General features: G+C 42.7%; 1 protein-coding gene across 2 annotated transcripts; it reads right to left on the bottom strand.

Moving 5' to 3' along the window:
• Positions 1–152: 152 nt before the first annotated feature.
• NIPSNAP2 (nipsnap homolog 2) lies at positions 153–27,475 on the bottom strand. Of its 2 annotated transcripts, XM_079944678.1 has the most exons (10): positions 27,045–27,444; positions 17,079–17,218; positions 16,951–16,996; positions 14,023–14,117; positions 13,617–13,687; positions 12,552–12,692; positions 11,665–11,696; positions 6,733–6,827; positions 2,503–2,586; positions 153–1,306 (listed from the first exon to the last, which is right to left on the bottom strand). In XM_079944678.1, the coding sequence occupies exons 1-10, from the start codon at positions 27,134–27,136 to the stop codon at positions 1,242–1,244; spliced, it is 861 nt and encodes a 286-aa protein (XP_079800804.1). In that variant the 5' UTR covers positions 27,137–27,444; the 3' UTR covers positions 153–1,241. The 2 variants fall into 2 exon arrangements, with proteins under 2 accessions (XP_079800804.1, XP_079800805.1); XM_079944679.1 differs by lacking the exons at positions 13,617–13,687; positions 16,951–16,996 and having other exon boundaries at positions 27,045–27,475.

Below are 27,475 nucleotides of genomic sequence, written 5' to 3'. Positions count from 1 at the left end.
CTACCAAGTGGCCATAAGGAGCGGCCGATGAGCCTATTTAATATTTTACTCTGTAGATGCACATATACCCATTGAACTGGGACAAGCTACCTTTCAAGAGTGACAGAGTCATTCTCAGCACCAGTCATTAAAAAAAGATTGCAAACATGTAATATGTGAAAATTAAGAGGATTTTATTGAATTTTATATGTTCTTGGAGAAAACCATTCGCATGTAAAAGCTTGACATTTGGTATGAGATTTTTATTCACACTTTAACATAAATTCTTTGATCTGGGGGTCAGACATAATTTTTCATTTCAACAGGACTTTCACATGATTACAGTCACAAAATTGGCACACTATATTAAAAAACTAAATCAGAGCTAGACAAAGTATGCAGCTTTATGCCAATTTAAATCTCAACATGCACCACCCCTCATACATGATCTTGGAAAAATCGTCTGTGAGCTTACTAAAATATTAACCAGAGAATGTCTGAGGTCACAGATGATTGTTTACAAAATAAAACCTCTTTTCCTAGTGCTACTCGTTTTGTTATAGAAAAATATTACAAATAAAAATTAGTGCTATTCAAGGTGTTCATTTCAAAGTCACATATGATACAGAGGTTCAAGCCATTTTTTCCTCTCATATAAAGATATCATGACACACAGTGTGGAGACTGAATTACCGATCAACCACTTCCAACTCAGTAATGATACACTGTTTATTATGCTGACATTAAAAATGAGAGTGAAGTAAAACATTTGCAGGTATTGGGTACACTTATAATTTGTTCCTAGTCTGAGACTCAGAAAAATGCTACAGAAACATGACAAAATTTATATTTCTTCCTGATACAAGAAATTTGTCTAAAAATCTGTAATTATAAAACAGATTTGCTTTTTATAAAGAAATGGCTAACTTTTTTCCATGGTTGGATTCTTATTTGGAGACGATTCCAATTTTAATTTGGGCCCTCTTTTCCTGGAGGGTGGGGAGAGGTGGCCCGGTATTGTAAGGTATATTCGACAAATACAGGGATGTTTCAGAGGACTACAGAGCACTGCTACAATCAGCCAAACTGTAATAGTTCACTTTCTTGTGATTTTGTAAATTTTAAAGAAAAGAGGTCTCTTACAAGCTATATACAGCAGTTTACACTTCAGTGTTTCTTTTTCACTTGATATACAGTTCAAATTAATTTATGACAAGTACTTGTCACATAAATTTATGTAGGCACATCAAAATTCTGTAGCTTTACTGGAGGGGTGAAGTCTTCTGTGGGATCATGATTCTGGATTCCATTTCCTGAATAAGTGGGACTGAAAACAAAGATCAAGATTACTAGGCTCATTCTTTTCTAAACAGACTGCAGTAAATATACATTAACAAATAGGTTGCTAAGCATATTCAGAAGACATGCTGCTTGAAATCAGAATAGAGTACTGGAATATTCAGGATTGATCTCAGGGGAAGAAATACACAAGCTAATGACACATCAGCTGACACCCTATAAGATGATATTAAAACATTCTGTTGGAAATGTGTTTCATTTGTAGGAAATTAGGAAAGTCCATATTGTGAGAAAAATGGTGCTTTCTCAGAAGGTTCTTTCAACTGAATTAAAATTTATATAACATCAAATAATTTGACTGTATCCTGTATAAAGGAACAAATACACTGTACTTGTAGAACTGTCAGTGCTAAGTAAAACACATCTTTGGGAACTTATGGAAATGTAAGAATAAACAGCAAAGCCATATATAGTTATATGATTTTTTTGAATTAAAAGACAAGATAATAGTTATTTTCCAGAACAAATTACTCTTTGATCTTCCTGGTAGGATATGGGCTTAAATGTACCTGACGTGCAACATAGGTGGTACCATTCAGCCTGGTTGTTTTCTTCTAAAAATCAAGCAACTAGGATTTCATTGTGTGTGTGTGTGTGTGTGTGTGTGTGTGTGTGTGTGTGTGTGTGTGTGTGTGTGTGTGTGTGTGTGTGTGTGTGTGTGTGTGTGTGTGTGTGTAGGTATACATACATGTATAGGTGTACACATAGGTACACGTGCATACACATGTACATATGGAAAGTCTAAATACCAAATTAATTTTCAAAATTACTTTTTAATTGCTGTATTAAATTGTAATGCTTTGGGGAATGGACAATTTTGATGAGAAAGGAAAAGCTTAGAAAAAAATTTATTTGTATAATAAATTTTCAGAGAATACAGAAATGCACAAAAAGGGTAATGATGTAAAATTTACAACACATGAAGATCTGAGAACTGTACCAGACGACATATATACTTGAAAGAGTGAATAGTCTCTATTGAAAAAATGTCCTATAACTGTCGAAGAAAAATATGACTATTTCTCCATTCCCTCAACCTTACAATTCACGATCCTAGAGCAACGTACTATTTTTTTTTTTAAATACATATTAGCTTCAGGGTGAAAGAACATTAAAACAATGAGATGAGAAGAATGAAATGTTTTATGCCTATTAAGATATTACCTGTATAATATACCAGTTCTTCCCAGCCGTGTTTATGCCATGCTGCATTCCGTATATCTTCCCTGGTCTGAAGATCTTTGTAAGCTTAAAAATAGCCACACAGAAGAATTAAGACTTAAACCAAACATAATTCCACTAGTACAGTGGGAGACTGGTTCCAGGATCCGTTGTGAATACCAAAATCCGCAGGTGCTCAAATCCCATAGCCGGCCCTCTGTATCCATGGTTCTGTACCCTTGGATTTGACCAACTATAGGTCATATAGTACTGTGTGTACTTACTGAAAAAGATCTGCATATAAGTGGACCCCAGCAGTTCAAACCTGTGTTGTTCAAGGGTCAACTGTGTATCCATTAAGTGTTGATTCTGCTGCACTCCTCATTTTCTCAAAGAGCCTACAGACCTTCCTCAACTTATGATGGGGTTACATCCCAATAAACCCACTGTAAGCCAAAAATATTGTTAAGTCGAAAATGCATTCAATACACCTAACCTACTGGAAGAGACGAGCTTAGCCTAGCTTAGCTTAAACGTGCTCAGAACACTCACATTAGCCTACAGTTGGGCAAAATCATCTGACGCAGGGCCTATTTCATAATAAAGTGTTGAATGTCTCATGTAACTTACTGAATACTGCACTAAAAGTAAGAAACAGAATAGTTTTAAGTGTATTGGTTGTTCACCCTTGTGACTGTGTAGCTGACTGGGAGCTGCGGCTGCCACTTCCCAGCATCACGAGAGAATGTATTGAAAGCCCAGGAAAACAGCAAAATTCAAAATGTGAAGTAGAGTTTCTACTAAATGTGGATCACTTTTGCACCATCGTAAAGTTGGAAAATTCTCAGTTGAGCCGTCGTAAGTCAGGGACCGCCTATACTTTGGGAACTCAGTACTAAGCTGGAATGACGGTGAGCTGGCTATTTTGAGCAACTGTTAGCCCTCGTGGGAGACGCAAAACCACCCGCTCTCAAGACTCACAGTCTTGCAGATTCAAGACGTGCCTTTACAAACCAAGTGAACTTCCTCAATACACGTTAAATCTGTAACCACACACTGTCAGACTACGGATAAGCAATATTAGATTCCATTTTTCTTAGCATTTATAAAGCACTACAGTGATCTGGGTAAGACTGTATTCAAGGCAGTGGAGAACAAAGAGACCCAACAGGGAGAACACAGCTGACCAGGGAGAGCTGCCTGGAAGCTGTGATCTGACCAAGTGGGTCTTCAGGTTGAAAAGGCCATTTTATCATCGACACGCAGGAATGGGAGGGAAAGGCACTCCAGGTGGAGGGAAGAGCACGGGCCAAGGGTCAGAGTCCTTGGGGTACAATTCGGATATCTCACCCAGGTGCCTTGGTCTCTGATTCCCAACCCGGGCAAGATCCTTCCAACCAGTGACCAGGGAAATGCCTCCTAGGCATCTGGACACGGTGTCAGTCGTGACTAAGAGATCACCCAGGGCTCCCTCCTCAGTTCTAATTTCTGTTTTGGGGCTTCCTTGTCCCTATGAGAAGACCTAACCTTGCAGGCCTGGTCTTAGATGGCCTCTGACCATCTAAAGACAAAAGCTCCCTCCACTAGTAATGGAGTATAAATTTATTACATAAAATATTGAAGATGCTGAAAAATAGAAGGAAAACAAAATCTTTTACCTCTCACCACCCGGAGGAAAACAGTTAACATTCATGTGACAAGCGGCAGTGTCCTCACCGGGGTCGGATGCACACCTAGGGTACCATGTGGTGACCCCTCGCCACCCCCTGCCCCACCCCCCGCAGGGAACACAGTTTGGAGGCCTGTGTTCTTTTACAAATTTTCTTAATTAAAAAAAAAAATTGGGGGGGGGTAAAATATACATAACAAAATTTACTATTTTAACTATTTTTAAATGTGTAGTTCAGTGGCATTAAGTACACTCACGTTGTGCCACCATTATCCAGTGAGCAGTACCTTCCCACTCCCCTCTTCTCCCAACCTGATACACTTTACTCTACATTCTGCTTCTATGAATTTGAACAGACCACATTTTGTTCATCTGTCAATGCACCTTTGGGTTTGGGGAGGCTTTTAAAGATGGGAGGCACTGAGCCCATTCATACACTAAGGGAAGGAGGCCACAGATGGGGTGGTGGAGGAGCCGTGGCTGCAGCGAGGCCTTGAGGAGGTGGGGGCGGGATGGCATCACGTGCAAGGGTAACAGGAAGGGGGGCTGTGCTGGGGGGAAGACCTGCTTTGAAGCCAGACTTGCCGACGTCTGAGCCTGGCTCAGCTCCTGAACAGCTGTGGGTCCTGGGTGATTTATTCACCACCTGTGAGCCACAGGTATCTCATTTGTGGTGTGGCTGTAAGGATTAAAGGGAGTGGTGCATAAATAACCAACACACTGGTGGTGCTTGATAAATGTTGGTTCTCTTTCTCCAAAAAAAATGGAAAAGTGAGGCTAAGTTTTGGGGGCAGACAACTGAGAATTCATCTCTGCACATCTCAAGACTTTTTCCTATCAAGTAGGAAGTGGGCAGTGGACATTGGGGACACAGACTCGAGACAAAAAGGAAGGTGGAGAAGGGCAGGGCCTCAGAGTAGACATGTGCCTGACCTCTGCCTGTGCGCCAAAGCACATGGGTCCTGACCCATCCGTCTCCACACTCGCTCACTACAGAGGCCGCCCTCAGAGGCCCCTCCAGGCTGGGGAAGGGGAGGGGTCTGTCTTTTCAGTTTATATCCTCTGGACAGATCATGCACTAAAAAATAATGATAAAAATGACTTCACTCCCACCTTGAACCCATAAAGGTTAAATTACAGTTAGTATAATCAAAAGGCAGGGACACAGAACACATCTTTTAAAGATCTGTTCGCAAATCTACTCCATTTGAAAACTCTGATCCTTAGGAGGTCAAATCTCAGCTGGCTAGAAAACAGCTCCCAGGAACACCACTGCCCCTGACATTCTGGGAGCTGAGGGTTACTGGTGGCCTCTAATCATTTGGTGCAGGTTTCAATCTCTTAAATGCCGGGGAAGCCCAGTGTGTGTGGCTGAGGTGAGCAGTGGCTGGCGGGGGCTTGGAGTGGGGTCTCCTCACCAGACACGGAGGGTTTCAGGGAAAGGTTCCAGGGGCACAATGTGAAAATGACTTTTCTTGCCTCAACTCACCCATTTAGACCCGGGTCCCCGGCAGGTATCTTACCGTTTAGCCCGTCGGCACTATCTGTAGTTTCCTGAGCACTTTTTATAATTTCCTGTGTCTCCATGGCTGTTCCAGCCCCTCCTTCCCACCTCTACTGTCAGTCCCATCTAGATGCTGAAGTCTAGCTCGTATTCCACCTTTCACTGGTTTTCCCCCAATTCATAGCTTTGTATCCCTTTATATCCGATATACACTCCTAACGCGGAGGGCCCCAACTGGAACTCCCTGCGTCACTCACCGCGCATGGCCTGGTGGCCTGTCCCTCAGGTTTGCTTTCCCGCTCAGCAGACCTGTCACCCGTCTCTGAGCCTCCTGCTAACCCAGGAGGCACGTGACTCCACAGCACTCGGTGGACCAAACAGGGCAAACCAACACCTCAGCAAATTAATAAGGTTTGGAAAAAGTCATGCTTTTCATCTCTTTAATAACCATTTACAAATGTGCCCAGAATGAACCAAGCTACTGCTGAGACCCGGTTCCTGTTCAGCAGGTAGACAGACATAAACAGCCATGACTGTGACCACACACACACAGTATTGGCCTCTGCGGGCTCAGGGGACAGCGACATTCCCTTGGGGACAAAGGGGAACATCTGAGTCAGGCCCTGAAAGACACCAAAGATGGTGCCAAACCAAAGTGGGCAGGGATGGAAAAGGCGAGAGAAGGGCTTCTGGGACAGTAGAGTCAGACCCAAGGCAAGGGGTGGGCGCGCGTGTGGGCACCTCCTCTGCATGGAATGCAGGACCGTCCCTGAGGGAGCCGGGGGCAGCTCTATCATCTCCCCTCACCCGGGGCTGCTGCCTCACCTCTCTCGCCCCACTCTCACTTTCACCAGCGCACTGACGTGCCGCACATCTGTGGACCCTGCACTATTGACCTCTTGTTCTGGGTAGCCCCGCACCTACGTTCCATCTGGGACATTTGGCTCAGCTGCAGTGTTTAAGGTTCCTGACTTGAGATACGATTTACTGCCTAGGACAAGTTCGTTAGTAATGAACTCTGAAATCCCAGGAATACAAAAATGAAGGGAAAAAAACATACCCCAAAGATGATGCACCATATATAGCTGCCCAATCTGGGAGAAGAATCCTCCAACTGCTTCATTACTGTCCTGTCTGAAGCGAATTGCACGAGCCCTATAAGAAAAAAAACAACGTTCAGATATTGAATCAGGTATGTTAAAAAGTATCAGTAAGTTCCCTCCATCCTCAGCGCAAGTTGTTCAGAATGCATTCGAAAGTTGTTTTAATGTACATAAGATGTAAATGTACCTTTCTATAGCTACAGCAGTCATTTTTGTGAAAAATGGACAGTAATTCATAACTATTAAAATAAAAACAACATGGGACTTCCCTGGTGGTCCAGTAGGTAAGACTCTGCGTTCCCAATGCAGGGGGCCCAGGTTCGATCCCTGGTTGGGGAACTAGATCCCGCATGCATGCTGCAACTAAGAGTCCACATGCCGCAACGAAGACCCGGCACAGCCAAAATAAATAAATAAATAAAAAATAACAACAACGTGAGGATATGTGGTTGCACTGCTGATTCTTAACGTAAAGTCTAGAAAACTGGCAGAGGGTAGGCTAGGACCTGTCAACTTAAAAAAAGCTGCTTTCCAAGAACACACTGTGAGAAAGTGAGGGAATTCTCGATCTGAGAACCCCACGGTGCCACAGGCACTGTACTCCAAGGGAGACAGGGACCCTGCCTCGAGAACAGGGCTTAAAACAGAGAGGAAGGAAGTGCACCGCACCTACAAAGCAGCTGCACACCATGAACTCTGAGAAACCCGCAAGCTCTGTCATCTACAGCTGAGGGCGGGTGTCGAATTCTGCGACTCCTCGGACAGCATATGGAAGAACCATGGACATGAGCTTCCTGGCGGTTCAAACTGTCAACTGGCAACCGGGGCACGAACCGGGGCACGAACCCGCGTCCTCCACATTGGCAGGTGGACTCCCAACCACTGTGCCACCAGGGAAGCCCTGAACTTTGCTTTTTAAGATTCCCTGCTGCAAAAGGTATCAGATTTTTAAACACCTTCTTTTGTGTCTGCACCAGTACTTTATTTTTATATTTAGTGATGCACTTGAAATCCTAAACAAGTTTTTAAAATGTATATGTTTTCTTAAAGCAGTTTTCTAGAACCAAAGTTGAAAATGAAGGAAGCAGTTTCAAGTGATGTAGGAAGGTCACAGGTAGTCTCTCAAGAGACTCCACACCCCAGTTACCCAGTCAATTTATATCAACACTGCCCAGGCTTGGCCTGATGTCTCAGTCATATTAGGGTCCCAGAGTGGACAGGACTTGGGAAGATGGATTCATTCTAATTCATTTAAAAGAGCTGGAGGGCTTCCCTGGTGGCGTAGTGGTTGAGAGTCCGCCTGCCGATGCAGGGGACACGGGTTCGTGCCCCGGTCCGGGAGGATCCCACGTGCCGCGGAGCGGCTGGGCCCGTGAGCCATGGCCGCTGGGCCTGCGTGTCCGGAGCCTGTGCTCCGCAACGGGAGAGGCCACAACAGTGAGAGGCCCGCATACCGCAAAAAAAAAAAAAAAAAAAAAAAAAAAGAGCTGGAGACTATGAACAAAGATTCAATCCACTAATATCCACAGTGAGAGACGAGATAAGTGAGTCGGCTTGACCAGCGCATTCTCTTCTTAGAGGCAAACTTCATAGTAACTGAATTAGAACATCTCAAAGGGGGGTGTGGAATCAGAGCAAGGGCAGCCTGTGGTGGGAGTGAGGAAGCCAGTCTCCTCAAGGTCACTTTGTACATCTTGGCTCTCATTCACCACGTGCTCAACTCCACAAAGGTGACCCATGCTTTCAGGTTCTTTAGGGGAAAAGGAGGGATCTCTTGCTATTGCCCCCATGGGCTACCTCCAAGCGATGTTAATTTCTTTAACCTTACATGTAGTGTTAAGTGATCATAATCTTCACAAAAATTACAAATCTGATTTGTAAATTATGGAAATTAAGCAAATCACTTTAATGTGCATTCTAACCCTAAGGGGGAAAACCCTTAGTTTCATTGATAGTGATAAATATTCAGGACAGTTCATTTCATTTTGAATTTTTCTCATTCACTTTCTCAGTAGGCAAAGAAAACATACCTTGCCTTAGCCTGGAAATAATCAGAAGCATGAAGTGAAGAGGAGATCACCACCTTAGTTACCTATGTGCCAAAATACAAATTGAATGCTGAACTGGCTTTATAAATAATTTTTAAATAACTGAAGAATAACCTCAGTTCCTTCCTTGTGGATTCCACGGTGGGCAAGTCTCAATGAGTAATACGGAAACATAGAACTGGGTGATCCTATTCTGTGGGCAACTAAATTACTACACTTATAGCATCAACCCTACCCCCGAATTCCTTAATAAAATGATGTCTACAATAATAGTATACAATCAAATATGTATTTCTTAGTTTTCAAATGAAAAGGAATTCTACCTTGCATTATTTAGCCTTTGATGACCTAAGAAGAAAAGATTCATTAGAAAAAAAGATCCCAGAACTGTTTTTTGGAGGTAGATCTTAGAAATTATCTAGCCCAAAGCAAGAAATTTTATAACTGAAAAAAAGAGAATATATAAATTGAAAGTAAGTAAAAAGTCATGGTTTTCCTTTTCCAAAGTGGTTGAACCATTTTACACTCACCAGAAATGTGTAAAGGTACCAATTCATTGACAACCTCATCAACACGTTATTCTGTCTTTTTAATTATAGCCATCCTAGTGGGTATGAAGTACTATCTCGCTGTGGTTTTACTTTGCATTTCCATACTGACTAAGGATGTTAAGCAGCTTTTCACGTCCTTTTTAGGCATTCATAGAGCTCCTCTGAAGAAATGTCTACTCAAATTCTTTGCCCATTAAATTTTTTCCCCCAAATTTATCTTATGATTTTATTTTTTATTGTGGTAAAAAGCACCTAACATTAAATTTATCTCAACCATTTTCAACTGTGCAGGCCAGTAGGGCCAAGTCTATTCACACTGTTGTGCAACAGATCGCCAGAACATTTTCATCTTGCAAAATTGAAATTATACCCACTAAACACCAACTCCCCTGCACCCAGCCCCTGGCAACCACTTTTTCATTTTCTGTGTCTATGGTTTTTACTACTTTAGAAACTTTCTATTAGTGGAATCATACAGTATTTGTCCCTTTCTGACTGGCTTATTTTGCTTAGCATAATGTTCTCAAGGTTCACCCTGCATGTGGCAGGACTTCCTTCTTTTTAAAGGCTGCATTAATATTCCATTATATATATATGCCACATTTTTATCCATTCATCTGTTGATGGGTATTTGGGTTGCTTCCACCTCTTACCTACTGTGAATAATGCTGTGATGAACACGGGTGTGCAAACATCTCTTTGAGATGCTGCTTTGAATTCTTTTGAATATATACCCAGAAGTAGGGTTGCTGGGTCAGAGAGTAATGCTATTTTCAATGTTTTGAAGAACTCTACTGTTTTCCACGATGACTGCCCCATTTTATATTCCTACCTACAGTACACAAGGGTTCCAATTTCTCTGTATCTTGCCAACACTTGTTATTTTCTGTTCTTTTGATAATGGCCTTCTTAAAGGGAGTGAGATGAATGGAAAATAATTGTGGTTTTGATTTGCATTTATCTTATGATTAGTGATGCTGACCATCTTTTCATATGTTTTTTGGCTATTTGTGTATCTTCGGAGAACTGTCTATTCAAGTCCTTTGCCCATTTTTTAATTGAGTTATTTATCTTCTCGTGATTGAGTTGTATGATTTCTTCATATATTCAGGATACAAGTCCTTTATCAGATATGTGATTTGCAAAATTTTCTCCCAGTCTGTGACCCGTCTTTTAATTTTTAAAACTGTATCCTTTGAATTACAAAAGCTTTTAATTTTGATGAATTATAATTTACCATTTCTTTTCTTTTGTGGATTGTGATTTTGGTGCTTATGTAAGAACTCTTTGCCTAACCCTAGGTCACGAAGATTTTCTCTTATGTCTTCTTCTGAAAGTGTTGTAATTTAGCTCTTACATCTAGGTCTACAATTCATTTTCGGTTAGTTTTTGTATACAGTGTGAGGCAGGGGTCTAAATTCATCTTTTTGCAAGGATACCTAGTTGTCTGAGGACCCTGTGATGAAAAGATTATCTGTCCCCACTGAATTGCTTTGGTACATTTGTCAAAAACCAATTTGCTCACATGCGTGAGAATTTATTTCTTGTCTTTCAATTCTATCCCATTGATCTGATCTATATGCCTGTCCGTATGCCAGTACCATACTGTCTTGATTATTCTAGCTTTGCAGTCAGTTTTGAAATTGAGGACTGTGAGTCCTGCAACGTTGTTCCTCTTTTTCAAGGTTGTTTTAGCTATTTTGGGTCCCTTGCATTTCTAAAGCCTGCTGGGATTTTGACTGGGATTCTGCTGAATCTATAGATCAGTTTGGAGAAAAATTCATATTTTGCTAAACTAAGAAGAAAAAAAAAGAAGCAATTGTATCATTGTGGTGCTCTGTTTATGTGACAAAAGCAACATTTCAGAAAAGATAACATCCAAGAAGAATATGAAATAACTTCATGTGACACTTGGGGGGTTTTGTTTTTTTTTAATAAAAAGTGCTTATCTCTTGGAGATATATACTAAAATATTTATAGATGAAATTTTATGTTGTCTGAGATTTACTTCCAAATACTCTGGGTTGGGGGATTTAGACCTAAGCAAGACTGGCCACGTGTTGATAATTACTGAAGCTAAGTAATGGGTATGGAAGGGAGACCTGTGGTATTTTTCTCTCTAGCTTTGTATATGTTTGAAAAATTTCATAATACAAATATATCAAACAAAACAACAGTCTAGTATCAAATCATGGCACTAACCCCAGATTTTATTTCTAGAAGTAACACTATGGCCTAAAAGAATCTCTTTATAAGACTTAACAACCTCATCACTTGGTAAAATACTCACCAGTAGTTGCCCCATTCAATCATAGTTCCTGGCTGAAAAGAGATTTGGATTCGGTTTGTTAGTTCTTCTGTGAAGAAATATGGAACTAACAGTATAAAAAACATCAAATGACAAGACTAACTTAAAAATTAACTTTTAATAACGTGAAATCTAACAGATAAAAAAAATGTAACAAAATAGTATTATTCACTGTGTTCATACCTATCCCACAGTGGAAGTAATATTCTGTGGCTTCATCTAAGAAGACAACACACAAAGTGAGAGTTAATTAAGTCATCCAATTATAGTCATAAAAACCATAGTTAGGCCCACGATGATTAAATTGTTGGTACCTATTCAGACTTTATTGTGAAATTTTTAAATAATTCAATTTAAGTAAACCTAACAAGGACATCACTTGTTTTTTTTCCAGTATAACACTGAGCATTAGACCACCAAGATCTACTGATACTTTTTCACTTTAACTATGTTGCCACCTGGGCCTTTCTTTTTAGTGGTCACCTAAGTAGGGAAATATCTAGAAAGTCATACAAATATTATTCCCCTTTTGTCTTACAGTGCTGTATAATGTCAATAGTCACATGCTTATTAGCTGCTCTAGTTCAATGGCAATAGATGCTATATAATGTAGCTGATCCTGTATGTTACATCTTTTCCCTTATGCGTAAGACTATAAAAAACAAATGAGCTTAGCAAAGAGAAAGGAGGAGAAAGAAGGAAGGTTTAAAGAAAGGAAATAAGAGGAGAAGAACTGGACAGGGGAGAAAACGAGCCAAACACACATCACAGAACATTCGCTCAGTGTCTGCTGTTCACTCAGCATCAGGGGTGCGTGTCCTTCTGCACAGAAGAACAAGGGGACAGTTAACTCCTATTTCAGTACTTACTCGGAGCTGGTAAGATCTGAGTTCATATATATTCGGTCCTGACCGTGGGACAGGTTCATTCCAGAAACTGAACTCCAATAGCAGCTGATTCTTCCTCGAGAGAAGCATGTTGCTTCTCGCCTTACGGAATTCCGCAAATTCCTTTGAGTGAACAAAGGTGCTCATGAAATCTTCTAATATTTATATCATAAATATTAGAAGATTTATATATAAACCCACTTTAGCAACATTTATGTTCCTCCCACAATAGAATACTATTATAAACAGGGTCCAGTTGGCCTGAGACAGTCCCAGTTTACATCTTGTTGAACCAGCATAATGACTATTAGTATTCCCTTTCACTCTCAAAAGTGTCCAAGTTTAGATATCAAACTACATAGTCATCCTAATTATTTAAATGACAAAGTAAACTAATTTAATTTCCTATGATTTTAGGTTCTTCTAACTGTTTGACAGCATATTGAGACAGGTGACATGGACACCTCAAAACATCAGAAAATCAAACAGCCATTTATATTGGGAATTCCCTGGCAGTCCAGTGGTTAGGACTCCGTGCTTTCACTGCTGAGGGCACGGGTTCAATCCCTGATCGGGAAATAAGATCCCACAAGCCTCACAGCAAGGCAAAAAAAAAAAAAAGTCATTTATATATGGACGGGGAGTCTACACAAAAGGTTTTCTTTCCTAATAATGTATGGCTGGTAGAATATTCTCCATTAACACACACCTCTTTGTGAAGGGAGGGGGAGGATAGCAAAGTCGGCCCAAGATGAAGAATATGTGGTTGTCAGTTCTTGAAGCAGATATGTGTTAGGTAACCCAGACTGACTTACCGGTTTCAAAGTTCCAGCTTATCAAAGTACAATTGACTTTTACAATAAGAACTATCATTTTAATAGTATTACAACTGGTTACTCTATGTTTAAATACAACCTCAAGAGTCCAAATAATAAAATTTTTACTACAGAAAACTAACAGTTTACTAACAAAAACGATGGCAGAAAAGAATCACTTAATTCTGTACTAATATCTACTATATCATTAGTCTTTTTCAAAAATCATTACCTGATTTTCTTTGAGTTTATTCATGACCTCCGTGAGGACTGGATAACCTCCTTCATACCTCCAGAGGTGAACTGAAATATATTTTAAACGATAACATACATTTAGAGTTTCATGATACTCTTACCTTGAAAATATTCTAGATACGCATGGTGCTAACACAGTACAAAACTGTAATGTGTGTTGGCTCAAGTTACACCATAAAGTTTCAATAATAGATTCAAACATGAAAAACAATCAAAAAGGAGTTTCTGCAGTGATTTACTGGAGAAACTACTTTAACCATAAAACTGGACTGAGACTTGGAAAGCTTTGCTTATAAAAACAAGCATTATGTTAAAAATCATTTAAGTAATGACAGTAAAGGCTTAAGGAACAAGGGTTTATTCCAAAGACTTCTGCTTCCTACCAGCTTGATCCTGCTCGCCATACCACGTGTTCCAAGTCCCCACCAAAGTACAAGGGTAATGTTTATCTTCGTGAATCTTTGGCAACACCTCTTGACTTAAAGAGAAGAAAGAGCAACACTAATTAAACAACCACCGAAATTACACCAGGTGGACAACACATGATCAGTAACAGGAAAAGGTCATCTACTCTGTGTTCTGACAACTGACCTCAGAATACGTTTATGATAAAAAAGACGTGCAGAATTAGCCTTTTGGCTGAACTCTGCTGTGCTCTCATGTCCCAATTATCAGAAGCTTAGGTGACTGATACCCCAGCTATCTAGAACAGTGGTAAGTAACTCAAGTATATTGATAAAAATGATAAAGAAGAGCCAAAGGTCCAAAAATTCCAGGAACTATGAGTCTATTATTTGCTGTTTCAGAAAAAAAAAAAAAAAGAAGTATATACTTAGGAATGGTGATGTGTATGAAAGCTAACTTTTGCTGGTTCCAAAGATGGGAAGGATGAGAGAAATGTGAATAGTAGAAAAAGAACGCAGGAAAAGAAAGGGAAGAAAGTCATGTGGAGGATGGGGCAGATGACAGGAGTGGCCCAGGAGGCACAGGAAGCAGCAGCAGAGAACGACTGGGCTTTAAGGAAGACGACGGAGCCAGGACACAACACAGTCTGGAAGCAACCCCGACCCCAACAATCCCGAAGGGCATCAAAGGGGCAGGAGAATCCAAATGAAAGAGACGACATGAGGCATAAATTAGTTTCTACTCAATTCAACCAGCTGAGGGGATTTGAAAGGTATCGCACCTAATCCCACGCCAGACACACCGCCCTGTTTGTCGCTATTGATTGCGCATGGTCCCGGCAGTGTATTAATTTAACAGAGGTGTCAGAGCCTGGTTCCACGGAGACCTTCCCGCATTACAGATTCTAATGGACAGGGAAAGGTAAAGGGAAGACCCATAACTGCATCATACCAAGAGAAAAGCTAAAATTTGCACACTTTTTGAATAGAAAAATTACGACGAAAAAGTGCCATATAGATCCAACAATGGATGCAAAAGATATCAAGGGTCAGAAATGGAACCTGTTCTCATTATTTGCTGACGTCAAGTGATATTAAGCTAGTGATCACCACCCGATGTTGAAGCACTAGGACTGGGTGGATATGACTAGTTAACAGAGAAAAGCTCTGAATGGTCTTATGTCTAACTGAAAACTCAAATGACTTTAAGACCCAGTACAATGACCAAACCACGTAATTTTTTGAAGGGTAGCATTTACTTTTAAAATTAAGATCAGATATTAAATGTATCTGATGTATGACCTGTGAAAGTTCAGAAATCACATGGGATTGATGGAAATTAGGGGTGGAGAAAGACAGATTATGTCAGGGAAATGGAATTGGGTTTTCTTTTTGCCACATGACATGATCAGGAAGTAAACAACTCAGCACTGGAGCTAGTGTGGAAGACGGAAGCCTGCACAGATGACCCAGGTGAATGGAGGCTGTAAGGTAGGTAGTACTTGTACTCAGAACTTGATGAGTTGGGAAGAACCTCATTATCTGGGCCCCTAAAAACCAGGCTGGAAACAGGCAGCTGCTGAAAGTTTCAGAGAAAAGATAAACAAACATGATGAAGGAGAAAACAGAACTCAAGCAGATCAATTTGACAAACTTCTGGGTAATGGACTGCAGGGTGGGGCGAAGGTACAGGTGCAGCTTCAAACCCAGGAAGGCAGTCAGAAAGGGCTACTTGGAAATGGGCCTCAACAGGCCTGCAGAGGGAAACAAGCAAAGAGAAGCAAAATACACGTCAAATGAAGAATACACAGCCCTTAGTGACCAGCTAATCACATAAAACTAAGGCAAGAGTCAAATAAAACCATGGTGAGTGTCACACATGGAGAAACTGGAAGAGCAGCGTAATTCTGCACATTGAATTTGAAGTGAGAACATGAATAGACAGCCAGGAATCTGAGACAGGAGATGAAGTGAAAAAAAGGACAGGAAAGATAATCCAGGGAAACATCAGCATACAGAAAAATTCCATTTTATGAGAAGAGAATTAGAAAAAAGCATTTGTTTTATTTTTAGGGCACTTCTAAAATAAAGAGAACTGTGCTGAGGTGAGCAAGAAACTCAACGCTAATGTTATATTTCACGAACCACCTCCAAAAATAAAACAACAAAAGATGTTTTGCTTCTGAAAGTTACGCTGATTCTGGTAACAAACTCATTTGCTTTCTCATGAAAGCAGCAGATATGAAAGGTTAAAAAAAAGCTTTTAAATTATATTTGTGGACAACTGATCATTAAAATGCTATTTCTGTTAATAACTAACGCACTTAATTCTCTTTGGTCTTAAAGTTTACAAATTCGATAAGAATATATGGGTTTCATGTCATATGAGAATCTGCTGAAGGGACTTGAATCCTGGCGGATGGAAGACCCGGGAAGAAATGGCAGCTCTGCTGAAATCCATACAGGGCTCTCACGTGGCAATATTACTTAGGAGTAAAACTGGACACAGTGGAGGTCCCAGGGATGTGAATTCTAACTCCTAACACTCAGAGCTGTCCAGAAATGGAGCATATGAAATGTATTTAAGCATAGCGTCAGGAAGGGCTGCAGAAAGGACTCAAGCACTGGATGAGTAGCTGGGCTAGACCGCCTTGCAAGGTCCCTTCCAACCTGAAAGAGTCTAGTAACATTCCAAAGTCTGATAGCCTATGTGAGGAGTTAGCTGAACAAGCGCTTAAAATCAAAACATCCTTGGTAATGCCCAACAGAGCTCAACTTAAGAGCCTCTCCACGTTCAGCTTTAAGAAGAGGCGTGAAAGATCTCACTCTGCTATCAAGGGTTAGTGCAACTGACAAATATTAAAATCATTATTTTTCCCCAAGTAAAGGATAGTTTGGTATACACACCAAATTTTGTTGTATGCTTCTAGGCATTCCGGTTTAACATTGTGAACTGAAACAAAAGAAAATTCAACGATAAACTTATGAACAAAGGGAAAAAAGTCAACTATGAAGATAGCAAACCTATGACTCACACTGTAATTTGTACAGACTGCTTGTTTCCCTTTTGGCTAGGAGATTAGAGTGAGCATCTTTCCTTGGATCAACTTTCCGGACAAATAAGGATTTTAACCAGCTGTCCTCTCGAGGTCTGATAATGGAAGACGCCAATTTCCTATGGAATAACAAATGCAAAAATTTGAGTTTAATCAGAGGTACAAAGATCCCAGGGTCTTTAGGTTGTGTCGTGTAGTACATTGTTTTCATAAATTCATCAATCCATTCAGCAAATACGCCTTGAGCATGCCGTCTAGGCACTATTCTAGAACCTGGGATACCGCATGTCCACTTTTCATGCCACCAGCGTGCACTCTGAACGCAGGAGCGGAGTGTGAGAGAAGTAACTTCGGCACTCCTAGGAGAGTTCTCACGTGTATCTCTGTGAGTTCCACCGTGTGTCCTTCCTTCCTCCAAGGAAATTTTCAACATAGAAAAACCATACAAGGAAACCTAGAATAGTCAAATTCACAGAGAAAGAAAGTAGAATGGTGGTTGCCGGGGGCAGAGGGGAGGGGAGAATGGGGAGTTACTACTTAATGGGTACAGAGCTTCAGTTGGGGAAGATGAAAAGGTTCTGGAGCGGGATGGTGGTGACAGTTGTACAACAATGTGAACATACTTAACGCCACTGAACTGTACCTAAAAATGGCAAATTTTATGTTATATGTACTTTACCACAACAAAAGAATGTGAAAAGGAATATACAGAGAAAGTGAATTCTTTCGTTAAAAAAACTATTTTACCCCTAAACTAAATTAACCTTAGAATCAAGATTTTTAACTCACAAAAACCTAAGAATACAGACTTCATTAACATATAAATAATTTGCTTATTTTCATCTTATAACTGAACTACTATCCATGCTGTCAGAAAGTGAGGATAGATTTGACTTAAGTAACAAATTACACTTTACCTGTGAAATTTTAAGTGCATGTTTAATTCCCATATGCTTGCTGGTGGGATCACAAATTTGTGTGACCTCCCTAGAGGGCAGTGTGACATTATCTATAGCAAAATTAAAACTGCGTAGGCCTTTCGGCCTAAGAGTTGCACTTGTGGTATGTCCCACAGGCAGCTATATTTAGACAAGTGCACACAGCTGAATGCGTGCAAGCATTCCTTACTACCTTGTTTCCAGTTTGTTCCTGGTACAGGCAATTTGGAACCCATTAATGGGGACTGGTCAAATAAATCAAGGTAGAGCCAAAATCAGAATAGAATGCAATCAATACAAGGAATGAGGCAGATCTACACGCACTGATATGTTGGTATCGCTGAGATGAGTTACATGGAAAAGCAGGCCCAGAACAGTGCCACAAATACACACACAAAGTGAACTGCTAATAGTGAGGACATCTGGGGACTGTGAGTGGGCTTGGGATGGGAGGGGCGAGTTTTCCTTTTCGCTGTATAACCTTCTGGACTCTTTGAGAATTTTCCATATACATATATTATTTTTACACCTAAAATTAGCTAAAATATCTAAAGTGCATGTTTAGAAACTCCTTTATAGGTATACATAACCTGAGAACAAGATTTTAAAAATGAAAGCCTGGCTGAGACTCACCCTCTTCCTAACTTCACACAACCATAATCAAATGACAAATCGCGTCCCTTCATCTTCTCCACTTTAATTCATGCACAGTAAAATTACCCTTTTTGGGACTTACAGTTCTGTGAGTTTTGATAAATGCATAAAGCCATGTAACCACCACCACAGTAAGATAGGGAACAGTTCCTTCACTCCCTAAAATTCCTCCTTTTGTAATCAACCCTTCTCCCAACTCCTAGCAACCACTGATCTGTTCTATGTCTCTACAGTTTGCCTTTTGCAGAATGTCTCATATATGGAATCATACAGAATGTAGTCGTTTGAGTCTGTGCCCATTCTTTCTGCACGATCGCCTTTATGCGGATGACCATCCTCTCTGGCCAGGGCTATCACGGCGTACTCTTTATTGTTTTGATCTTTAATTCACGTACACATAAATGATCTTTTCTGCCCTTTGCTAGATCATGCCAAGGGCAGTAACGTGCTGGGATTCCAAATGACCAATACAAACACTCAGATCTTATCCAGTGCTTCAAAACAAGGTCTGGCTACTCACAGGCCAGTGTGAGCCTTTTCTGGGGGGATCTCTTGGAAACACTAGATGACTTCCTACAGACCATTTTCAATCTGTTTAGCAGACCTGTTTAAGGGCACAGATACCAAATATAAGAGGTAAAGAGAGAGGTAAAGAGAGAGTAACCCCAGGTGTTAAGGGGAGTTTAAACAAGAGGCAAGAAAAACTTGCATGACGTGCAAATTCCCCAATGCCTCATGAGATGAACAAGTGGATTCCACATTAATACAAATTCCTATTCTTATTCAACTATGGTGCTTTAGAAAAAACAGAACTCTAAATTTCACGGGTTACATTGGCAGCCTTTTTCTTTTTTTGCTTAAAAAAAATTGACTTGCTGCTTTAATGAACAAACATTACAGAACACTTTTCACTCCATATGACTGTTTTGAATTTAAAAACCAATTCATAGGATATTATCACAAATAGCTAGAAACCAGATAAAAAGATTTTTTTTGGACCGATGGAGCTTACAAATATATAAACAAAATATACAAATATAAAATTAACAATAAAATGTTTTCTATAAATACAGTAATGATCAAGAAACAGAAAAGCATTTTTTCAAATCTTTTAAGATTAAAAAGCAGCAAGCTCATATTAAATAAGCAAAATAACAATTCCAGTACATGCAATTTTTCTTATTAGTGCATAGGACAGAAATATATAGTCCTAAGCGGCATTTGTAAAAAGAAGTTGGAAATTCTTCCATTTTGCTTTTATTATATGTTAAAATGCCTTAGAATTAAGAAAAGTGTTAATGGTGGTATCCCTGAAGGGAGGCTGGAGAGTTAAAATAGAGGAGACACACATCGTTCCCCATATAATATCTGTATTGACTATGTTTTTTATTTTACTCTTGTATTTTTTTAAGTACATGTTTAACCCCTAGTAAATACACTTAAAGCACTTAGGACAGCACCTGATTAATGGTGAGATTTTATAACTGTTTTTAAAACTACTTAAAAAAAACTTTTAAAATTAAAAGAAATTATATATAAAAACTATTAGCTCTTTAGCAGAAACCAAAATCATATGGTATTTGTCTGGTTTCAATTCACTTTTTTTTTTTTTCTTTCCAAATTTATTTTTGGCTGCATTCGGTCTTTGTTTCTGCACGCAGGCCTTCTCTAGTTGTGGTGAGCGGAGGCTACTCTTCGTTGTGGTGCGCAGGCTTCTCATTGCAGCGGCTTCTCTTGTTGCAGAGCACGGGCTCTAGGCACGCGGGCTTCAGAGCACAGGCTCAGTAGTTGTGGCGCACGGGCTTATTTGCTCCGCGGCATGTGGGATCTTCCCAGACCAGGCCTCGAACCTGTGTCCCCTGCATTGGCAGGTAGATTCTTAACCACTGCGCCACCAGGGAAGTCCCCACTCTTTGATTATATAAATAAACTAATTCTGAAGAAGGCAATTCTCCAAATGAATCATGGTAAAATTTACTTCAATAAAAATAAAAACATTTTTGTCAATTCGTTTAAAGTATTTCATTTTATTTTTTTTGGCTGTGCCACGTGGCTTGTGGGATCTTAGTTCCCTGACCAGGGATTGAACCCCAGGCCCTCGCCAGTGAAAGTACCAAGTCCTAACCATTGGACCACCAGGGAATTCCCGTGTTTAAAGTATCTTAAACACACCATGTTTTGGGATATTTGCTTAAATAATATCATGAAGCAAAAGGGCAAGCATATAAAATTAGTGATATGCAAAGTAGAAAGTTTTAAGATTTTTTTTTTTTGCGGTACGCGGGCCTCTCACTGTTGTGGCCTCTCCCGTTGCGGAGCACAGGCTCCGGACGTGCAGGCTCAGCGGCCATGGCTCACAGGCCCAGCCGCTCCGCGGCATGTGGGATCTTCCCGGACTGGGGCACGAACCCGCGTCCCCTGCATCAGCAAGCGGACTCTCAACCACTGCGCCACCAGGGAAGCCCAGTTTTAAGATTTTTTTAACGGGACTTTGCATAGTTCGTTTTTTTTTTTTTTTTTTAGTAATAACAATTATGAACATTGTACCCCTTATGAAAGGGGTACAATGGAAGTTTCTAAAAATATCAGCACTAAGGAATTTCATTAAGAAATACTCACCAAAGCAACCACTACTAATAGTTCTTAATGAATCCTTCCAGAAGTGCACAGACAAGCGTATACCATGTGCACTCATATTGATATTTAATTCCTATGGCATTTAATACTTTATAATAAAGAATTATTGATGGACTAAATCTGGAAGGGAAAAAAAATTCCAAAGTAATTCTTCCCTTCCTCCTTAGAATTTAAGGGGATTACAAGCTAATAAGCACACACTTCCTGCTAGGCACTGGACTAGGCAGTTTGTTCCTGTCTTCTCATTTAATCCCCGCAACAATCTAGCAAGGTAGGTATTATTGCATTTTAAGGACTAGCTCACAGATGTTATTACACAACCTGAGCTAAGAAGCAGCAAGATAAAAATATGAACCCAGATCTAACTGTAAAGTTCAAAATATTTTCACTAATAAGGGATGCCTCCTCCACACAAACCTCCCCAAGTGAGCATTCGTTCCAGATTTTAATACCAAAGGGATTTACTTTAGGATGGGTAAGATGAGGTAAGGGATATGACACCACTTTGTAAGCTAAAGATTGACCTAAGAAGTAGTCAACATCACAGGACACACACAAGAGCCTGAGTGCTGCTTACTTGTCAAAGTTGGGTAGCAACTGTCTTGACAAATGAAAAACAGTGTGGCGCAGCATAGCCCTAACTGACTGTTGAACTCTGAAATCTTTCAGCTGGCAGGTGACCAAAACTGCTTCATGTGCCCAGTCCAAGCTGAATCACGGAAAGGGATAGAAGGAAGCAGCCATGCTAACAGCTGTCAGGGTGATAAGACCTGGGCTGGGCCAGGGTGCTTTACCAGGAGTGACAAACACTGCCATCAGCTGTCTTTATAACATCATATATGTGTTGGGTGGCACTTTACAGCGGGTGAGGTAGGGGGCAGCACATCCTACAAAACACTAGATTCTAAATAGAAAAAGCATTATGTGCCTGGCTCAATGGATACAATGAACAGATGCCTAGCCTGCCCACTGTCATGGGAAAAACCTATCAGTAAACAGCCAGAGTGGTCACAGACACTGTGGACTCACATGCACTGTGGGAACTGGAGGGAATGAACCGCCTTGGCCTTGGCCAGCAAGGAGCGAGAGGGACTCCAGTGGAGACATTGTAGCTCTGTCTTGGAGGACAAGCAAGACAGGGACAAAGCTAGTGATAATCCCAGTCAAAGGGAACAACGTGTCCTGGGGCATGGAGTCGTGAAGCTGTGTGGCATGTTTCTGGAACAGCAAAGCATTCAGGAAGGCAAGAGAACAGGGTGTGGGAGGACAGTGAGAGGAACCACGGGAGGGCAAGCAGGCCAGGGGGGCTGGGCTCCCGTGCACCAAGCCTATCAGCTGGACCTTATCCTGTAGACGGGGCAACGCTAGCAAGTTTTCAGAAAAGATCCAGGCGTAAAAAGCAGCCCGGCGGTGGTGTGGTGGTGGACTAAGCAAGAAAGGCAGGGAGCATGGCTCCTGGCGGGCTGCCCAGTCCAGCAGTACCGGCACACCGAAGGCATCTGATACTCACTGGATGGACCAAAGGATGGTCCTGGGTTAAGATGATGGCAGGAGGGATGAAGGGGATGGATTACATTCAAAAGATACTCCTGAGGTGAAGAGGAGAAGACACGGATACTGATTAGGTGTGGAAGATGGTGTTTTGGTTTAGTCGGGGCAAATTACAGAAGGGAAATACATTTAACACAGAGACCACAGGATGAGGCAAGGGGCTTTGGTCGTCTGATCACCAAATATGCACGGACTGTGCCCTGCATGTGCCAGGCACTGGGCCAGGCTGAGGCTACGAAGAGGAATAAGCCTGGCCCTGACTTCACAGAGCTTGGTTTGCTGGTGGAAGCAGATGGACAAACGTGATCACAGTCCAGGGGAAGAAGGGCCCCTCCGTGGAGACACAGGTGGTGGGCCTGGCGGGCTGGGGCAGAGGGAGTGGGGTCTAGGTCAGCCTGAGGGAGACGTGGACCAGCCCTCTGAAGAGGCACCTGTTGAGCTGAGGGCCTGGAAGATGAGGAACAGTTTGTCAGGTTGCTGCCCACGGGAGGAAGGACTTTCTCCGAAGCAGAACTCTAGCTGCCAAAGCCAGGGGAATGTGAATACAGCAGAGGGGAGAGGGAGGGGCGGAGGCCGAAGGGCCCACCCGAAGAAGAGTCTTGCCTTAAAGCAGGAGCCACGGGACTCCCCTCCCCCGCCCCACCGCCAAGCCCAGTAAATCTGTCTTCGCCACTGCTGCTAGAGACAGCCGTTCCCCAACCTTTAATTTTGAAAAACTTCAGACACAGAGATGAAAGAACAGTATAACGAAGACCGCTATGCCCTGTATCTAGATGAAAAATGAACATTTTATAATTTTTACTGTTTATATATATTTTGCTTTTTCATTTTTACCAAACCATATGAAACCAGAGTGCAGACATCATGATACACCATCCCTAAATACTTCAGCACACATCTCCTAAGATCAAGGACAAACCATGTCACTAATAATAAATATCACATCTAAGGAAAATAATAATTCTATAATATCTAATATCCACTCCATCTTAAAATGTCCCCAATTGTCCCTAAAATGTTTTTTATAGATTTTTTTCTTGGTGGAGGTGGGGTGGAAAGGAAGAGGGATTAGGATCTAGTCAGGGTTCATGTCAGAGATCTTTCTAGTAGGAAAATGTCCTGCTCATTTGTTCTGGGGAATTCTCTAGCTGTCCCCCTCACCAATGGCTTCAAGTCTACACTCTTGATAGGAATCCAGCCGAGTGGTGATGCAGAGGCACAGTCAAGACATGCTGGAGGCAGAACTAACAGATCTGGCAACTGACTAGACGGGCGGGAGCAGGCAGGGAAGGGCTTGGGGAAGACCTGGTTTCTGGCCTGGACCACTAAATGCAAGATGTTCCACGGCTGGGGAGAGAGAACCCAGCAGGAGCAAGCAGGCTTTGCAGGAGGAAGATGAGTTAAATTCTGGGTACATGGTCGTTTCCAGCACCTGGGGGACACTGATGCAGTGCTCAGTAAACAGCTGAGCAGAGGGCCTGGCACTGAGCAGAGCGAAGATGTACTTGGCAAATCGGCCTCCCGGGAACACGTCCTCCATCCCTCCGGAACCACTCTCGCAAAGTCACTCACAACCACCCCTGTCGGTAAGTGGTTTTCTTCCGCCATCTTAACCTTCTGGCAGCATCTGGCACAGCTGAACCACTCCCTCTTTGAAATACCGCCCCCGGGCACTGACCAATAATGACCTCACAGCTGCCCCTTCCAGCTCCCTTGCTGCCTCTCCTTCCTATATCCAGCCTGTAAATATCCATACAGCCCAGGGCCTGCTTCTCAGCTCTTTCTCTATCCACACTCCTCAAGCAAATCTCATCCATTCCTATAGTTTAAAAAAGCATTTTATTATGAAAAATTTCAATCAAATACAATACAGTATACTGAAACCCATGGATCTATTAACATTTTGCATTCCTATATGCTGACAATTCTCAAATGCTGTCCAGACATCTCCTTGGAGGAGTCATATAGGTACAATAAGCCAACTGCCTACTGGGTCTTTCTATTCGAGTAGCCCACAGACATCTCCAATTTCACCGGGTTCAAAACTGCCCTGGATCCGCCCCCTCCCCACCCTGCACCTGTTCCTCCTTCTCTGAATGACTAGCAAGCACCCTGCGTGCCTTATTCACTGATGCTTCCCAACAGCACCTGGCACGTGGTGGGCACTCTCACCTTTGGAACAAACGAGTCTCGGTAAATGGCACCAGCATCTGCCTAGTTGGCCATCATCCTGACTGTTCCCTTTTCAAAGTCAGCCTGATCTTTTAAAAACGTAGATCAGATCATGTCACACTAAAGCGTATACCTTTAAACGTCTTCCAGAGTAAAATCCAAGCTCTCTCAATGGCTTGTGCGGCCTGGAATTATCGGGCCCCTGCTGCTCGCCACCTGTTCTCCATCTTCCCTTTACTCCTGCTCTTAGATTTTTCTCGGGTTTCCCAGTATGCCTGACTCCTCTCGTTCACGGCTTTCATGCCCACTGACCCTTCAGGTCTCAGCTTAATGCCACCTTCTCGGAGAGGCCTTCCATGACCTCATGCAGGGAGGTTCCCTGATTCTCCCATGCCACCTACCTCAATCTGTAAGTCTACGTGGGATTTCACCTCTGCCATGGCTTCCTGGGGAGAGTGACCATGGCTATTATGCTCAGGTTCAAAGGGCTTCATCGACATCATATACATTCAATATCTGATAGAATCAATGAGTTAGCTGGGTCCAGACTGAGTCCTAAAGAACACCTACAGTTAAAGCAGACTAGAGCCCGGGAAGGAGTTGAGTAGTCAGAAGGTACAGGGCACCTTGTATAGAGACAAGGACGCCAGTGTCCAGAGCACTTGGCCCCAGCAGGAAGTGGGGGTACCGGGCACACCCGGGTCCAAATCTCCAGTTTATTAGCTTCAAGTGACCTTGGGCACTTTAGGGGAACACCTTCAGTCTCAGCTGTCTTTTGTGAAAAAAAGAAAATATCAATTTCATGGGCTTTTATCATCTGTGTGAAAAAATAAAGCAACAGTAGATACTTAATAACAGAATAAAAATAAAAGCAGGGTGATTTGTTAACCATCTTGGAAACATAAATATCAAATTTTGAAACACAAGTTGAGCATGAGTCCTAGGAAGGGCACTGGGCCTCAAGCCTCACAAACTTGGGTTCAAATGCCTTTTCCAGCCACGTGTCTCAAGCCCTTTAGGTTCCTTCTCATCTCTAAAATGCACATCCTATTACTTCTTAAGAGTGCTACTAGGATTACATTAAATAAGCCGTATCAGTATAAAGCTGGCCCGTATTAGGAGTTTAACAGGTAGCTCCCTCCCGCTTCCATTTTTAAGTGCCAACTGTATTTTCTATAGGCTCACTATTTAATTAAACACAAACAAAAAGAGAAAATTTAAGTTACCCAACGTAAAGAAACCGAAGAAGCAAATCGATGTGTAAGTTAGTATGGGATTTGGTTTTTCGATTTGGAAAATGGGACATGGCTATCTCAGGGATGGATTCTGACCAAATATTTAATCCAATGAGGTTAGAAAAAGAGTTTAAACACGAAGCCAACGTCCCCTTAGTGCTGATAACTGTACATACTTTTTGATTCGCTATCTACTTTTAAATGCAAGTCAACGACTGTTCTTAGGGCTGACACCTCTTCACTACTTCCCCGACCTCCACTTGAGGGCTCACCGGGGACGATACGGTATTTTATTTCTTCCTCACAACAACCCAGGAGGTGAGGGTTATCTCTACTGCCATTTGCGGAATCAAGCACTGAGGCTTTGCGCGGGCGAGCAGTGTTCTCAGGCGGCCGCAACTTCAGGGCCTGCGGCCTCAGGCATGCGCCCGCCGCCCTGCCACCGCTCCGGGTCGCGCCAGGTCAGGGTCCCGCAGGCCGGGCAGGCTCGGCGCGCGGACGTGGCTTCGGCGCCGAGCGTCGTTCCCACCGTGACCTTGAGCCCGGCCGGCCCGGTAGGCAGGCACTCCGACCTCGCCGAGGCTCCGACTCGCCCAGCCGCGCCGACCGAGGCCTCGGTCCCGCCGCCCCGCAGTCCGGGAGGCCCTGCCCAGTGGGAGCGCGGCCGGGCCGGGTCGTAGACTCGTGCCGGGGACCCGTGCCCTCCGCCCCGCGGCGGCCCCTCCCCGGCCGCTCCCGGAAAGGGCGGCGCTGCTCACCAGAGCCCGGGCTGGAGGTTGCAGGGGCCGGCCCGCCGCAGAAAGCTGCCGGCCGAGGCCGCTCCGCCGGCGCGCAATACTCGCGCCGCCATCTTGCTCCGGCGCCTCGGCTCCCACCGCCCGGGCCGCCGCTGACGCCGCCGCCGCCGCCGCCGCCGCCGCCGCGACCCCTCCCCCGGCCGGGCCAGCCGAGGCGGGGGCGGGGCAGGGCGGGGCGGGCGCGATACCGCTGCAGTGCGGGGCGCGGCCGCCAGGGGGAGCGGGGCCCGCGGCGGTCGCGTCCGCAGTGCGTGCCGGCGCTGAGGTTCCGCAGCTGCGAGCCGCGAGAAAGGGAACCCGGAGAAAAACCTATTTTGAGACTCTAAGCTCCAGCGAAAGGAGCTCGGTGCGTAACACAGGGTGCGCCAAAGGAACAAGGGCAAGGCTTGAAC

The sequence above is a fragment of the Stenella coeruleoalba genome, assembly GCF_951394435.1.
Source record: "Stenella coeruleoalba genome assembly, chromosome: 15".
NCBI classification, from domain to species: domain Eukaryota; kingdom Metazoa; phylum Chordata; class Mammalia; order Artiodactyla; family Delphinidae; genus Stenella; species Stenella coeruleoalba.
Note: the sequence above shows the minus strand (reverse complement) of the source record. Positions and strands in the feature narration are given on the sequence as shown.

Bases quoted from the DNA above. Each gene is read 5' to 3' on its own strand.
- NIPSNAP2 (XM_079944678.1), bottom strand. From the start codon at position 27,136: ATGGCGGCGCGAGTATTGCGCGCCGGCGGAGCGGCCTCGGCCGGCAGC. The intron at 11,697-12,551 runs GTAAGTACTGAA...ATCTCTTTTCAG, and splicing joins TCAGATCTTACCAGCTCCGA to CCAGGAACTATGATTGAATG. The intron at 1,307-2,502 runs GTAATATCTTAA...CTTTGTTTTCAG, and splicing joins AGAACTGGTATATTATACAG to TCCCACTTATTCAGGAAATG.